The 18,260-nt window shown below is 31.9% G+C and overlaps 1 protein-coding gene across 1 annotated transcript in view; it reads right to left on the bottom strand.

The window, feature by feature from the left end:
* Positions 1 to 18,260, bottom strand: part of LOC126880184 (solute carrier family 35 member F6) — an 82,120-nt gene that overhangs the window by 14,777 nt on the left and 49,083 nt on the right. The window contains exons 3-6 of the mRNA XM_050643959.1: positions 11,327 to 11,654; positions 5,899 to 6,009; positions 4,342 to 4,500; positions 1,469 to 1,623 (exon numbers count right to left, since the gene is read on the bottom strand). Coding sequence (XP_050499916.1) covers positions 1,469 to 1,623; positions 4,342 to 4,500; positions 5,899 to 6,009; positions 11,327 to 11,654 — 753 coding nt within the window. The remainder of the gene's footprint in view (positions 1 to 1,468; positions 1,624 to 4,341; positions 4,501 to 5,898; positions 6,010 to 11,326; positions 11,655 to 18,260) is intronic.

Genomic DNA, 18,260 nt, shown 5'->3' with positions numbered 1-18,260 from the left:
TTAAAAACATTAAAAGAACCGTTTCTATTGTTTTGAATGAACGTTTTCTATTATTAATGTTTATTTCTTCTCTATTTAAACGACTATACACTGACCAAATTAAAAAAAACATACGAAGTGTCCGGGTTTTTTTAACCAGGAATGTATTAAATGCAATTCAAATCAAACGATATTTTTAAATTATTGACATTAAATTAAAAAAAACATACGAAGTGTCCAGGTTTTTTTGACCAGGAGTGTATTAAATGCAATTCAAATCAAACGATATTTTTAAATTATTGACATTAAAAAATATTTAGTAAAATCCTTTATAAGGGGTTTTCGATCTGAAAAGATTTCCATCAGTGTTGAAACAGAATGATAACATGCTGAGTCACCAAAATAAAAATATGTGGGTAAAAACCCTTCAACCTCTGAAACCTGAACTCAGTTCAGTTACCAACTACCGTCCGTAGTGTGAGGACATAACCTCAGGACGTGAGCAACCTGGGGAGTCCTGTGATGCCTGGTGCTATATCTAGAACAATTTCAACCATCAATTATAATTAACCTTTAACTACACGCGCTGGCGTACTTTGTACGCCAGATATAAGAATTCTACTGGAAATATATTTAAAAATTTAATTTTTGACCTTGCTTATTTTTCTAACCTATCACTGGAATGTGCTTTACAATTTGGTTTTAGTTTCGTTATAATCGGCGTTCTGGAAAGATTGTAATTTACATTTTATTATTTGTTGTTTCCGGTGGTGGACAATATACCCCAGGATTATATTACTATAAGTCGTAATATAAGTACATATTTTAATTGTTTTTTAGTCATTATGGCAAAAAATATATTTTTCTTTGTAAACAATACTTTTTCTCCTGTAAAAAATCACATTTAAAAAAATTTTTTATTAGTAATTTTATTTATCATGGAATCCAGTTATTCCATGATTCCAGTTATAAATCCTAATTGGCTTACTGAAAAGGAACTCCAAGTATTCACTGATGCCGAATAAGGTTTATAACAAACAACTAAGTGTATTTTTTCAAAAAAAATTAAACAAATCCGCTGTTTTTAAGTGTATTTTCTTGTGGCGTACAAAGTACGCCACGCGTGTAGTTATGTTATAACTTGATGCGCGGGTAGTTAAAGGTTAAACACAACAATGTAAATTTTTCATAATTGTACTACTTATAAAGGATTTTTACCCACATATTTTTATTTTAATGCCTCAGCATGTTATCATCCTGTTTCAGCACTGATGATCTTTTCAGATCGAAAACACTCTGTGATTGTGATCATAAATTTAAATTTACATGTTCTGTAAATTTCATACGTAGCCCTTTAAAAAACTTTAAAAATACATACCTTTTATAAAGGATTTTACTAAATACATTTTTTGTGATTAATGGTATATACCAGCTACAGGAAATTATTTATGTTGCGGATATTGACATCTTTATTTAGATATCTACTCACCTGCAAAAAATGAAACTTTTGACCGAAGAATGCTAAACTGAAGACCCAAACGACGATCGTCCTCACGCTGTCAAGGACCATCCTAGTAGTTGCGGACAATTCCTTTGTCACACTAATACCAGTGAAGTTGAAAAAGGCAATAGACACAACAGTACCTAAAATATATTTTATAATATAACAGTTTATATTTTTTGAGGCCTACTATAGAAACAAAACCTGCAGATCCATTTTATAAAATTTTTCAGGAGACTAAAAAACCATTAAAAATGTAAATTTCCCAAAAAGTATTCGGTATTTCTTAATCAAAGTGGCATCAATAAATGTCATAAAATGGCGGATTCGAGCCGAAAACTTATGCCTGTAGTGTAGATTAATAGATACTTGAACTTTCAAATTATGTAAAAACCGGAAAAGGAAAAATTTTGGATTTAGCAGCTTTTGATTCTGATGGGCTCATTTGATACTTAAGCATTTTATTTATACCTTAAATACTTTACCATCGAATTAGACGCGCCAAACGAAAAAATTGACATATGAAAGGTATTTAAAAATAGTATTGTAGCCTAAGTAAACCCATAGAATTGGCCTATTATAAACAAAGCTTTTTATCTTTTTATTTTTAAATATTTAAATTTTTTTTTAGTACATTTCATACATAGACAAATATTACTTGTATGGGTTGCCTATCAAAATCGGGGGGCGTAGGGGTTGAAATAAACATGTCAAGCACATTTTTGTGAATTTTTTTGAAAGTATGGTAGAATTATTCTATTTTTAAATAAAATAAACATATTTAGGGCCGGTACTTTATGTCTCCGTTAACAGCCGGTTAGTTAACCGGGGTTTAATCGGGACAGAAATATATGCATAAAATAGACATACACGCAATTATACTTATTATTATGTTCATAAATAATTATAATAATAATTACAATTGCTTTTATTACAACGCAAGAGGCCCTATCAGGTACTTTTCTGTCCCGATTAAACCCCGGTTAGCTAACCGAGGTTTAACCGGGACATAAAGTACCGGCCCTTAGTATAATTCACAGAATATTAAAAAAAAATCAAGGAAAAATATTGAAAAATAAGCCAACGCACAGTGGTTCCAAATGCTGAAAACGTGGTCATGAGGCGAAAAAAAAGTCCCCATTGGAGATAAAGATTGAATGTATTCTGGTTCATAGCTCAAGAACAAGTGAGCCATGTCCGGGATTATTTTGGCCGGCAGAGAAAGTGAAAAAGAACGCGTATATTGAAAACGCTGTAAAACGTTTGGTAGTTTATCAATTTTATCGTTATAAAGCAGATTCTTCTTTTTTAAGTATGTAGTAACGTAAGATGTAAGTTATTTTAAGATTTAGTAACAATAAATGCCTTAAATTTGTTAATAAGTAAATAGTAAAAATATACTTGAGATAATCAAAGTTTTGTAAAGATACATTCAAAAAGTACAAAATTCTGCAACTAGTTTATTAACAGTAAAATATATAGTAGGAAGATACAGAATCACTTTGGTTTAGCTGCCTATGCATTGCTGGCAGTTGTTGAGTTTGTCTGGGCGGTTGTACATAAGGAATAGGTTCTAAATACTGTACTTCATAAAGATAAGGTACCTATTGTTAATCAGCAGTTTCAAAAGTCCCTTATAATACATATAAAATTTTAAACAAATATGCGTTTAAAATAAAATTCTCGAATTTCCTTCGGTCATATTGGATCCGCCATTTTGTTAAAAAAGGTAATGTTAGATTTGTAATCAGCGACCTTAAACTACCAAACTTGACAAAAAATTTTCCTGTTTGATTGATATTTTCAATTTCTTTCCGCCATGTTGGATCAGTAATTTTGTTTTTCAGAAAAAATAATGTCATATTCTTAATCAGCGATGCCAAAAACCCTTAAGAACGAAAATAATTCCGAAGTGTATAAACAATATACCCTTTTAAAGGTCCATGACCACGTTTACGGCATTTGGAACCACAGTGCAACGGTGGCAAATTTTTAAAGACACCCCAAAAAACAATGAATCTTGCGGTGGACATCAAAACTCATCATTGGATCATGGTAAGCAAAACATTCAAAAATATTTTATTAGATTATGAGTTTTTCGAGGTAACGCTGTCGAGTCTTTTTAGTTTTATCGGGTTTTGACGTTTTGATATCATTCATATATCAAAACAACGAATTTTTTGCAAAAAAAGGGTGAAAATCAACATATTTATTATTGTTAAACAAGAAATAAGCATAAAACAAAAAATATCTGGACAGCGTTCCCTCAAGAAATGTTTAAAGAAAATATAAACATTACAGATGGAACGGTCAAGTAGTTTTTGAGCTACAATGTCTACCGCCTTTGAAAAAAGCAGTTTTGAGGAAAACGCGTTTAAAGTATTGTGAACTTTTATTTTCAAATTCTTTTTTGGTTGTCAAATCTTCAAGTGACGCACACCTGAATATGTTTCTAAATCGCCTAGTAATTTACAAAAGAGAATGGGAACAGCTGTTGACCGTTGTTCACTACGTTCAAGCGCGCTGGGACGAACCTGCCTCAAAGCGAGTTGAAGGTATTTCGACTCGCTTTGCAGCAGGTTCCCGTCAGCGCGCTTGAGCGTAGGGAAGAACTTTCAACAGCAGATTTGTAAATTACTCCGCGATTCAAGATTCAACGGAACTGTTCGGGAAGGCAACTGTTCAGAACAGTAATAATGATTGCCAACCTTCGTCGCGGAGACAGCGCTTAAAGATGAAGAAGAAAAACACATTGATTAATTTAATTCCCTAGTATATGGTGTAGATTGGTAAATAAAGAAACGATCCCCACTATCTATTTTACTGATTTTACTACCACATAAGATTTAAAAGCATCTTACCTAAAACTGCAAGAGCAAGTCTCCAGTTGTTGCCAATTTGGACAAAAGCATCAATAGCATCTTCTAAACGGTCTCCGGGATTCATCGTAACAGGAGGACCAGCCCTGATGAAATAAAACGGTATTTGCAGAAGGGCCAGCACAGTGAAGCCAAAAACACCTAAATTATAAAATTAAAGTATTAAAGTGGAAGACATTAAGCCAGTATACATGTGTAATGCATATTTAGAAAAGTATTTTCTTCTTCCTCTTCGGCTTTATTATGAGTTCGCCGTTTTCGTCCTCCAAATAACTCTATTCTCCCAGTCACCTTCCCTGATATTTCTGTCATGTCATTGCCTATGTATGTTTTCCATCTTGCAGCAGGCCTTCCTATCTGTTTACTTCCCGTCGGGTCCCAGTCAAATTTTATTTTCGGCCACCTGTGCTCTGACATTCTTTGTACATGCCAGTGGCACTACAGGGCTCAGTTTTCCTAACTTTTTTAATTGAGCATTCAACCTCCATTCTGTTCCATATTTCCTATGTTCTTATTCTATCCTCTCTGGTGATTTATAGACATCTTTCCACAAAGTCCAGTTCAATTTATTTATTAGTTCTTATTTTATTTCGTATTGATGTTGTCATTGACCATACTTTCGCTTCATGTAGGGTAATATTTATCACTAACTCTGAAAGATCCTTTTTTGTTTTCTTTGTTTAGAATGTTGTTTCATATCACTCCATAGAGTGCTTTCTTGGGTTGTTTTCCCCGTGCTAAAAAAATAAAAAAACCGCACCATCTCGGTTTATTATTGAGCCTAAATACTTAAAAGTCTGACAACTCTTAATAGTCTCTTCTTCTAAATCTAAGTTTAAATCTACAACATCGGATCCAATACATACGTATGCGGTCTTACACATATTTATCTTGAGTCCCCCATAGCCCACATTCTTCCTCTAATTTCCTAATTATTATTAGGTGATACACCACATTCCTATATGAGGCCTTTTGTTGCGGTGGTTGTTTTTGTGATTTCATTGCCTAATCTTATTTGCACCTCTATTCCTTTATACAGTCTTTGTGTTATATTCAAACAATTCTCTCTAACTATTGCACTAAACGTGCACTATTCTGATTGTTTCCCGAAGTTGTTTCTTGGGCATGCTTTCGTGTGTTTTTTCCAAGTCGACAAAGGTCATGTGTTTGAATATTTTTCTCTTTGTTCTTTTCTATCACTTGTCTCACGATGAATATATGTATTATCTAAACATGATCTGGCATTTAAAAATCAATCATGGACCATGTGTTGTTCTATTTTTTCTTTTATAACTGTGGAAAAGATTCCTGATATTGAAGCGTTACACTAATGCTTTTATACTTATTTGGTGACCTTCTGTCGCCTTTTTTGAAAATGGAAGATTGTATAATATATTCCAATCATCTGGAATCTCCCCGCTAAGTAAGGCGTTTTAAAATTGCAAGAAAAAAGCATAAAATATATAATAAATAATAACGTATGCATGCATATATTATAATTATGCACATATTTTTTGCATATACAAAACAAAGACTTACCTTCCCAACCGACCGCTTGCAGGGGAGGAATATCTTGTCCAGCTACAAATTTTTCTTCGACTACCATTTGAACAGCTTGAATAATTTGTGCAATTATGATTAACATATCGCCTAAAATTAAAAAATTGATTATTAAGCTGATTAGACTTGCAAAACCATATTTGGGTTATGGAAGAGTCTGGAAGACTATGTTATTAGATCAGCTGAAAATTAGCCCGCAGTCAGTTTTGATCAATATTAAGTATGTAAAAACGATTTTTTAAGTTGAAGGATATCATCTCTATGTTTAAAAAGAAGTATTTTGCGACTAGTTTAAGTAGGTATTGTATTACCACCACTAAAAATACTATCGGTATATTATGTAACTTCCGATGATAGAGCAAATTGCAAACAACAACACATTATATCATCATAATTACCCCATACGTTTAAGACATCTTAAAAAAGTAATATTAATTAAATAAAATTAATTAAAAGTAATATTATTGATAATACAAGGCTTCCTCGGTGGTAAACTTACACAAAATTTGTAATAAAAAAAGGGAAAGACACCCCTCTAAATAGTAATATTAAATGTCAAAACCTTTTTCTCTGCGGGAAAGTTGGATAACGAAATTTTGTAAATTGGAAACAGAAATGTTATAAATTATATTCGATATGTGGCATGTGGACAATACAATATTAATTGTAAGAACAGCAGAGGTTTATTTATGATTATTTGCAAGCGTGAATTTGCAACAGTCAAAAAAGCAAGAAACTCAAGTATATGGTCAAAAAAGTTACCCGTATTTGATAACCACAATAAACCAAACGAAAGACTGAAACAATAGGTCTTAGAGGCCCATGGCTTCGATAGTCTTGACTAATTTCTTCCACTTTTTCCGGCCCTTTACTTGTCCTCTTCTGTATCTTGTACCCATTTCTTCTATGTCAAAACGGGCGGCATCAAACCACTTCCATCGTGGTGTCCCTCTTCTTTTCTTCCCTTGCTCTTCTGCTAAAAAAATCTTAGGATGTTTCTTTCTTGTGACATTCGTGAAACATGTCCCAACCATCTAACTGTCTGCGTCCTGATTTTCTCTGATATTTCAGGTCTCTTATACATCTCCACTAGCTCCTGGTTTGTTCTTCTGCACCATTACCAGTTAGCCTCCTTTATACCACCAACATTTTTTCTTAAGATTTTCTTCTCCCAAATCTCTAGCTTCTTTCTTCCTTCTGATTCACTGTCCAAGTTTCCCGTGCATACATCACCGTTGGTCTCACTATTGGCTGCCCTGGACAGGTTTTTTGCCTTCAACAGTGCGATTAATGATCCTACTGCTTTGCTACCTTTCAACAACCGTTTATCTACTTCTCTCTCTTCGTCTCCTCTATTTGTAACTGTTACTCCAAGGTACTCAAAATCTTCAGTTAATTTTTCAAATTTATATTATTTGTCATTTGTCCGTAGGGTGGTCCAATTATTTTCTTCTGCATTTTCCCCTCTCATTTCCATATACATACTTGGTTTTTTCTTAGTTTATAGTCAGGCCATATGTTCTAGCTTCTTCTTTAAATTTTTTCAACATTTTTCGAAATTCTTCTCTTAAACGTGTCAGAAACACCAAACCAAGACATCTGCAAAAACTATGCACTGTTATCTTTTGTTAAGGATCGTGCCGCTTGTCTAGATATTGGCTTCTCTAATTATCTTTTCTAGTACTAGGTTGAATAAGTCTGTTGACAGGGGGTCTCCTTGTTTTATTCCTCTATTGACGTTAAACTGATTTGAAAAACTTCCTTCTATTATGATTTTATTGACTGTATTGGTTAGTGTCATTTTAACTAATCTTATCAGTTTTTCCGATATTCCTAGTGATTTCATCGTTTCGTATAGTCCGTTTCGTGAGATGGAGTCGTAAGCCTGTTTAAAATTGATAATGAGCATATGCAAGCCTAGATTTTGTTCATAACTAGTGGTTTGTAATAATTTTAGCATACACATTTGATCGGTTGTTGCTCTTCCCTGTCTGAAACCAACCTGGTATTCTCCTATCTCTGATTCATAAGTTTTCATTCTGGTTCTTATAATTTTTGGCAATACCTTATGTACCACTTCTAATAGTGCGATTCCTCTGTAATTTTTACAGATAGTTTTATCACCTTTCTTGTGAATTGGGCAGATGAGTGCTATGTTCCTTTGCTCTGGCATTTATTCGTTTTCCCATATTTTCTTTCGAAAGTCGAGCTATTTTTTGCTGCATTATATTTCCTCCTACCTTTTATATCTGCTAGCACTCCACTTTCTTCTACTTGTATTATTTTTTAGGTCATTTATTACCATTATTATCTTTATTTCTGTCGGTTCTTGTGTTTGTTGTGGTTCCGCTTCTTGTATTTGTTGTTGTTCGATTTCTTGTCCCCGCTGTTGTATTTCTGTTCCTGTTTGTTTAATTTTTTGTCTTGTCTCCCCGTAAAATACCATCTCTATTTCTGCAAAACATAGTGCATTTATTTTGCGATTTATGATATAACTATAATAGTCTGGGCTGATTATCGGAGAAAAGGCCATTTTTGGGAAAAGTTATTTACCAACAATTTTATTGCTGGAATCGAATTATAAGATCCTATATATTATTAATATAGGTATGCAAAGTCCTCAGATAGTGTGCTACTTTTTTATAAACAAAATGGCGCCCGAAAATCGTGTTTTTTTCAATTATTGCTCTATAACTCGGAAGATTTTAATTTTACAACAAAAACTCTCAAATAAAAATTCACCGTGATTAAATTCTGCATAGAGACGTGTTTTTCCCGATCTGCTCCGATGAAAATTTTCCTCGGAAAATGCGGGTTTTCCCAACAAAATCTTTAATTTTCAAATAAAGTTTTAGATAAGTAATTATCTACCAATATTTAAATAATTTGGTGACTTAAAAGCCTTCTTGGTTTAGATTATAGTTCCAGAAGCTGATGTAAATTAAACGAATATTTTAGCAACAATTTAATTGTTAATTAATAATTTACGGTCGCAATAATAACCAAAATAAGTATGATACACTGATCAAACTTTGAAATCTTATAAACATGAGATGCCTTTTTTACATTTTGTCGACAAAATATAAATTTTTTTATTTTTTTGCATAATCTTTAAATGTTTAAAAGAAATAGTTATAAACAAATTAACGTTTCTCAGAAAGTTTTTATTATATTGTAATTTTAAAAAATAGCTAAAATGCGCATTTCAAATATCTTGAAAATGAATGCTTTAAAACTTTTTTGCAACCATTTACAAAAAAGTTATGAAACAGCAAAATAAACATACGATTATACGGTGTTTATACATTTTTTAAATTCTTTCAAAGCTTAGAAGTGAGTATAATGTACAAGCTAATTATTTACAAAAAAATATCGATTATCAATTTAATGGTTATATTTTAATTAAAGATTATAAATATATTTTTTTGTAATTTACACGCGCGAAAGTAGAATAATACAGCACTGTAGCTGAAATTTTCACTCTGAGCGACGACCGGCCACGCGAGACGTACACTTTTATAAATAATATATGCTGCGTGTCAGTCGCTTCGAGTGAACATTTTAGCTCCGACTCTGTATCAGGCCTACTTTTGCGCTAAAAATTACAAAAAAAAGTATTTTTAATCTTTGATTAAAATATAACCATTGCACTAATTTTTGACATTCTTTGTGAGTAATTAGATTGTACCATAGACTCACTTTTAAGCTTTGAAACAATTAAAACAAATTATAAACAACGGAGATTTCGTATATTTACTTTGCTGTTTCATAACTTTTTTGCGAATGATTGGAAATTTTTTTTAAAGCATTCATTTTCAAGACCTATGAAATACGCATTTTAAGTATTTTATAAAATTAGAATATAATAAACAATTTCTGAGAAATGTTAATTTTTTTATAACAATTTTTTTTAAACATTTAAAGATTATGCAAAAAAATGAAAAATTTATATTTTGTCGACAAAATATTAAATAGCCATCACACCTTTATAAGCTTTCTAAGTTTGATCAATGTCTCATGATTATTTTGGTTGTTATTGCGACTGTAAATTTTTAATTAAAAATTGAATTGTTGCTAAAATATTCGTTTCATTTTCACCGGCTTCTGAATTAATAATCTATACCAAGAACGCTTTTATTTCACCAAGCTATATAATTATTGATAAATAATTATTGGCCCAAAAAATTTATTTGAAAATTCGAGATTTTGTTGGGAAAACCCACATTTTCCGAGGAAAATTTTCGTCGAAGCAAATCGGAAAAAACATGCTTTTATGTAGAATTAAATTGGGGTGAATTTTTATTTGAGTGTTTTTGGTGTAAAGTTAAAATCTTCGGAGTTATAGAGCAATAATTGAAAAAAATACGATTTTCCGGCGCTATTTTGTTTATAAAAAAAGTAGCACACTATCTGCGGACTTTGCATACCTATATTAATAATATATAGGATCTTATAATTCGATTCCAGCAATAAAATTGCTGGTAAATAACTTTTCTTTGTACTTTACTAATTAGACCAGCGTATTATAACTATTTTTTTTTTCAAAATTTAAAGATTATGCAAAAAAAAAGAAAAATTTATATTTTGTCGATAAAATATTAAATAAGCATCTCATCTTTATAATCTTTATAAGTTTGATCAATGTATCATGATTATTTTGGTTATTATTGCGATCGTAAATTGTTTATGAACAATTGAATTGTTGCTAAAATATTCGTTTAATTTTCACCGGCTTCTGGAATTACAATCTATACCAAGAAAGCTTTGATGTCACTAAGTTATTTAATTATTGATTAATAATTACTTACCTAAAACTTTATTTGAAAATTAGAGTTTTTGTTAGGAAAACCCGCATTTTCCGAGGAAAATTTTCGTCGGAGCAAATCGTGAAAAACATATTTCTATGCAGAATTTAATTGTGGTGAATTTTTGTTTGGGTGTTCTTGTTGTAAAGTTAAAATCTTCGGAGTTATAGAGAAATAATTGAAAAAAAATACGATTTGTCGGCGCCATTTTGTTTATAAAAAAAGTAGCACACTATCTGCGGATTTGCATACCTATATTATTAATATATAGGATCTTATAATTCGATTCCAGCAATCAAATTGCTGGTAAATAACTTTTCCATGAATTTTGCTAATTAGCCCAGAGTATAAAGCCCTATAAGAATTATTAAATTCAATGCCAAAACGTGATACAAGGAAAATTGGTAAACACGAGAATATAAATGTTGCCATCATACCGTAGATATTCTATATGTCATTAAATTGTATAAACAATGCAAGTGGCATATTAAAAGCAAAAAAGGTAAATACACATTCTTTAGGATTTTTCTTAAAACTTAATAAAGCCAATAATTAATGTATTCCATAAATATGGACTGTAGTGCGTAAGCCAATTACATTACCTGTTATAATATCGTTGCGTCCATGCGATCCATTGTTATCATGATAAACAAAGTCTGTAATACCAACAATTGCAAGTCCAAGTATCACGAAAAATATTCCGGACCACTGTGATTTATTTAACATTCTTTCTAAAAATCCAGTACTTAATAATCCTACAAATACTATCACAGATCCTCGGAACATCTGAAAACTCGAAACAAATGTCAAATTTAATCCTATGTACATAATGGATGTCGCCATCATATCACACATAGCAGGAATAAAGAGAATTAAGGGGTTAAAGTGTCTATTTCCTTTTGTTAAGTCATGTACGTCTTCTGTACCATCCTAGAAAAAAATAAACTGGATAAGATCGTAAGAAAAACTTTTGGTATCAAGTAATAGTCAATATTAAATCACAACAGGTCATTCGAATCCAAATAAAGTCGATTCTGTAAAACAAGCATTGATTTTGAATTTTTGAACAATCAAAATTAAATCTTTCAACAACTTTCTTAAGTCCGTAGGAATCAATAAATAAATAAAAATTAATTCGCTGTAAAACGAAATTAAAAGACGTCTTAAGTATATTTCAGTTCGTTCAGAGAGCGTTATAAACGCCCTTACGTAAGTTTCACTCTCATTAGAGATCCTCAGAGGGTGTATATATGACTACCTTTGAACGAACTGAAACAAATCCAACGTCTTAATACCGAATTACAACAAAATAACTCGATATGGATACCGTAGCAACATCTGCTTAAAACAATTCGAAATTTTATTTCCGGAGAAATAAAGTTTCTAATGAGACAAAGTTTCGGGTTACGCCTATTCGTGGTTTCTATTACTTGCAAACTAGAGATGGCGGTTTTTGACAAAACACCGGTTTTCGGTTATACCGGCTTTTTTGCTTACGGTTTAACCTGGTGGTTATAACCGGCCAAAAAAAACCGGTTTCCAAAGTTTAATCCAGTGTCACCGAGTTTAATCCAATAGGTTACAATGTTACATTTTGTTGTTTATTTGGGTTTATATGACTGCGGACACTAAATCCATTCGCCATAATATGTTACATTTACAATGCACTTTAGTTTGCGATACTCCACTCAAATCGATACTCGATATCAATATGATCAAAATTAGTACTATTAGGTCTGGATCCCGCGTATGAAAAAAAAGTTGATTAATAGCAAGCTGAAAATTTGTTAATAGCTTAAGGGTGCCTAGTCGGACACACTTTGATATATGGGAACACTGGAACAGGGGAAGTTTTAGTTGTGGAACAGGTTAAAAATTTGGAACGGTCAGATCCAGGCGCGGATCCAAGGGGGGTCAATGGGGTCAATTGCCCCCTCCTTGAGACCTCGCCTGGTGTCTACTGACACTGTTTTTAAGAAAGAGATTACGATCTAACATAAATAGTGAATTGTGTGTCCTGTTGATAACTGAATAACTGAAACATAAATATGGCAGAATTCCTTGGAATAGAAAATTATTAAAAGTCTTTGGAACATAATATGTAAATGAAAAGTCCCACAATAAACCTGTTTATTGCCATCTATTCAATTCAATGCCAGAGACCAGATAAAAATAGTATGTAATTGCTGGTGCTGTTATCGTAATTTGATCATTTAATAAAACCCCCCGAATAAAAGCCTCTTTTAGAAGGATGTCCAAAGTATTATGTAACAGAGACCTAAAATTGGCATTACGGATCCGACTACTTCGCTGCTACGTGTTCTCGGTCTTACTGTATGGTTTTGGACGGACTGTGAATAAAATCGATCTAAATCGTCTTGAAGCTCTCGAAATGTGGTGCAATAGAAGCATTTTAAGAGTTTATTGGATGGAGAAGATTCGAAACACCACAATACTAGAATGTCTCAGCAAGATTACTGCGATTATAAAAAGCATCAATAAGACATAGCTGAATTATTTCTGACATTTAATGAGAGGTCCATAATATAGGTTGCTACAAAATATTTATTATTCAAGTGAAAATAGCAGGCAAAAGCAGTCCAGGACGAAGAAAAACTTCATGGTTGATTTAGGGTGGCAATAAATAAAATTAAGATACCTATGATGGTAACCAACATTCTGAAAGGACATGGTACATGAAAAATAAGAAAATAACAGCCCACCCCGAAAAAGAATTCTGCGTACGCCAGTCACGAGAAATTTTTTATTTCATTGCCCCCACCTTGCAAGGTTGCTGGATCCGCCTTTGGTCAGACCACGAAAACGTCACATGTATTTTGTCCGAGAGAACTTCCAATTGATTTGTTACCCTTTCATTAAACTCTCATGCAAAAATCAGGCTGCTATTTATAGTCCATTCTTTCACGGTTTTTGCTCTAAATTTTAAAGAACCGCTTGGATTGACATGAAATTTGGCATACGCATAGCTTACATGTCAAAGAAAAAAAGTGATATTGTGCCGACGTGTGCTTTTGCCCTGGGAGTGACTTTCACCCCCTCTTGGGGGTGAAAAAATATATGTCCAAAACAACTCCGGAAATGGGTAAACTGACTAATTTTAAGTAACTTTTGTTCTATGGAGCTTTTTCGCCAAGTCAACACTTTTCGAGTTATTTGCGAGTGAATATGTTCATTTTTCAACAAAATAACCACATTTTTAGACGGTTTTTCGCAAATAACTCAAAAAGTAAGTATTTTGTCGAAAAAACCGTTCTTAGCAAAAATATAGCCTATAAAAAAGTAAAAAAAATGGTGTACGCGTTAGGTCTCTGGATCTCGTAGAACCAGAGTTATAGCCAATGAAATATAGATTCATATTCACCAAATTTCAAATAGAATATTTCGACGTGAAATATCCAAAAAATTAAGCACTTTAAGTGTTTAAAAAAAGCTTTATTTCTGTTTTTACGAAAAGTTTCTAGCATTAAATTTAAGCAAGTTACGCTCAAAATAAAGTTGGTCCCTTTTGTTTTTGCAAAAAAAAATCGGGAAGACCACCCCCTAATTAGCAACTTAAATGAAATTAATCGTTGCCGCTCCATAAATTATTTTACTTATATTGTGTTTATATGATCTGTAAGTTTCATCGATTCAAAGTGTTTATTTTTGAAAAAATTTGGTTTCAAAGTAAAATTTTTAAAAATTTAAATTTTGAAAAATATGCTTTTTTTCAAAATAACTTAAAAATTGTTAGAGATACCAAAAGTCTCGAAATACAAAAAAAGTCAGATTTACTTTTCTGAATATCATGTATTTTTTTGTTTTTCTGTTAGACAAAAATTGATCAAGATTTGGTGTTTCTAAATTTGCATACATTCGTGATCAGTGACTCGTTCAACCCCTTTTAACTACAGCCGTTTCAATCATAAGGACTTTGAACCGATGAAACTTACAGATCATATAAACAATATATACACGAGTCAATAAACTTGTGAAGTCGTTACGATTAAGTTAATTTAAGATACTAATTAGGGGGTGATTTTCTCGATTTTTTTACCAAAACCAAAAGGGACTAACTTTATTTTGAGCGTAACTTGTTTAATTTTGATGCTAGAAATTTTTTTTATAAAACAAAAATGAAGCTTTTTTAAACACTTTAAATAAGTTTAAATGAGTTTTCCCCGAAATGTGCTTCATTTTTGGTTATTTCACGTTAAAGTATTCCACTTGGAATTTGACGAATATGAACCTATATTTCATTAGCTATAACTCTGCTTCTACTAAATAAAAAAACGTGATATATTCACTATTTTTTTAAATTTTTTATAGGCTATATTTTTGCTAAGAATGCTTTTTCGACAAAATACTTATAATTTGAGTTATTTGCGAAAAACCGTCTAAAAGCGTGGTTATTTTGTTGAAAAAATGAACATATTCACTGCCAAATAACTCGAAAGTGTTGACTTAGTGAAAAAACTCTATAGAATAAAAGTTACTTTAAATTAGCCAGTTTACCCATTTCCTGACTTTGTTTGGACGAATATTTTTTAACCCCCAAGAGGGGATGAAAACCACCCCCAGGGCAAAAGCACATATCGGCATAATATCACTTTTTTTCTTTGACTTGTTAGCTGTGTGTATGCCAAATTTCATGTCAATCCAAGCGGTTCTTTAAAATTTAAAGGTTTTGCAATATTTTACCGTTAATGAATGGACTATTATCACCAAAGGGGAATTATAATGAGTGGAACACGTAGAATATGTCAAATGACAGGAATTATGACAGGTGATAAATAGCAGTCTGATTTTTGCATGAGAGTTTAATGAAAGGGTAACAAATCATTGGAAGTTCTGTCGGACAAAATACATGTTACGTTTTCGTGGTCTGACCGTTCCAAATTTTTAACCTGTTCCACAATTAAAACTTCCCCTGTTCCAGTGTTCCCATATATCAAAGTTTGTCCGACTAGACACCCTTAAGCTATTAACAAATTTTCAGCTTGCTATTAATCAACTTTTTTTTCATACGCGGGATCCAGACCTATATCGAAAGAACATCAATATCAATATAAATAAAACACAATTTTTAATAAAACCATTTTATTCTATTAATTATTATGTTATTATGTTTATTAATTATTTTATTATTATTATATTATATTTATTGATTATTATTAAATATAATATAGCGTAAGATTAATATATATATATATATATATATATATATATATATATATATATATATATATATATATATATATATATATATATATATATATATATATGTCTTCATATCAAGGCGAGATCCGTTTGTATCATAAGCTATACAAGATGAGATCCGTTTTGCAAGGCGAGATCCGATTTTGGATCTCATCTTGTATTCACGTGTATATAGTGACATCTCGATGTAACAATGGTTAGGGTACAAGGAAATCGATTTTTGTCTGGACCTCATTTTGCACCCCTTTTGGTGAATTTTATATTGCAGTGGTTCCACTAAATCCGCTGTAGAGGGCAGCGCGCGCGATCCGTTGTGTATATGGTAAATATATATTTTGCAGACAATCCGAGATCCGGTAAATTTGGAAACATCGCAAATGAATTTCACGGTCAGCTCTCTCACTCGGCTTATGTCTAGCTTGAATAAGAATGTTTACATTATTTAAGGGCTCTGTCCAGAAAGGCGATTGTCAAATATCTCGAGAACTAGACGGCATATCGAAAAAACTTTGGAATGCTTTTTGAATGGTTTTTCAAAATCTATATACTTATGCAATAGCAGGGTTCTTATTCTGCCTGCGAAAGCGGTGGGTGTAGCAACTTTGAATTTTCAACTGAAACACTTTATTTTTAATTAAATAGTTGAAATTTAGAATTAAAAATACACAACTTTTGTTTGAATCGATAATAGCTTCTTTAATCCAGTCGAAAGAGCTTCAAAATCGTCGTTTTGATGACATTTTTAGGGTTTAGGGGTACCTCAGGTAGTTAGCTTAAAACGTAAGAAATAAATTTGAATAGTTAATGTTTATTGATAAACAAAGCTCCAATTCTATTTTACTTCAACTCATTTTAAGGCTATTTCAATAAACTAATCGGTTCTTTTTTCAGTTTTTTGGTAAAACATTGTAACTTATAGACGAAAATTCTTAAAATCGGCTATTTTTCATTTAAATTGTCAATAAATAGTTAAATTGAGAAAAGATTGGTCAGATTTACATAAATTTTGTTATTCCGTCCATAGAGAAACTAAAACAATTGTTACGTAGTTACACTGAGTGTCATAAAAACCGTGTATTTTTACTCATTTCTTTGAGCTATTTCACGTAATATCGAGATATAAGTTGTATTTTTTACATAAGTTATATTAACTTTAAACTGACTTAATTTATAGTTTTATAAGCAACAATTAAGTATAGCGAAATTTATAAAACCTTGTTTAAATTGTTTTACATGCTCTATAATGCGGTTATCTTAAATTTTGTTTTGAATGTTTTTCTTCTTACTGGTAGACAAAAAATGGCAAAATGTGCATTTTTGACATCAAATTGTTGATAACCAACATAGTTACTACTCAAAATATTAAAAAAACTAACCGTCGGTATAACAGGTTGCCTGGAAACCAGATGCAGAACAGTACCATAAATGTTTTAGACTTTTTAGCACTTTCTTTAAGTGAAATTTAAAATCATTTACCACCCATGTACACTCATTACGGAATCTGTTACAAGAATTTCAGCGATTTCAGCCATTTTTTCAAAATTTATTTGGATTTTCTCTAGTAATCCTTCCAAAAGACAAGACATAAATGGTGAATACCTTTTACACCAACTTCAAGGAGGGTAATTTATACAGGTACATACCTGGAATTATTATATGGACAGTTCACTCTTGTTAGAGTATAGTTCGCCCAAATATGAGCTCTTTTAATCCATTTCACGCGGTAAATTAGTCCGCTTTTCCTTTAGGTCTTAGTTCATAGGTTGTGATGTTTTTTTCTCGCTCAAATATGAGCTCTTTTAATCCATTTCACGCGGTAAATTAGTCCGCTTTTCCTTTAGGTCTTAGTTCATAGGTTGTGATGTTTTTTTGCCCTCTCTACTATCTTCTTCCACTCTCTCCGGTCCTGAATCTTTTCTCTCCAGTTTGCAATTTCCATCTTTGATATATCGTCTAGCAGTTGATCTTCCCATCTAATTTTTGGTCTTCCTCTTGGTCTATTTTTTACTGGTTTCCAGTTCATTATCTTCCTGATCAGTTCTTTTACCCCTCTTCTTTGTGTGTGCCCAAACCATCTGAGGCTTTGTGCTTTAATGAATTTTACTATATCTTCTCCTTTATTTATATTTATTATTTCATGGTTCATCAGCTTTCAATATTCCCCTGTTTCTGTCTTTACTGGGCCATGTATCCTTATAATTTTTCTCTCAATTATTTTTAACTTTTCTTCGTCTTTTTTCGTAAGGCACATTACTTCTGCTCCATAGGCTACCACTGATCTGATTGCTGCTGTGTATATTTTTGATTTTGTTTTTT

This window comes from Diabrotica virgifera, chromosome 2, assembly GCF_917563875.1.
Source record: "Diabrotica virgifera virgifera chromosome 2, PGI_DIABVI_V3a".
Lineage (NCBI taxonomy): Eukaryota > Metazoa > Arthropoda > Insecta > Coleoptera > Chrysomelidae > Diabrotica > Diabrotica virgifera.
Note: the sequence above shows the minus strand (reverse complement) of the source record. Positions and strands in the feature narration are given on the sequence as shown.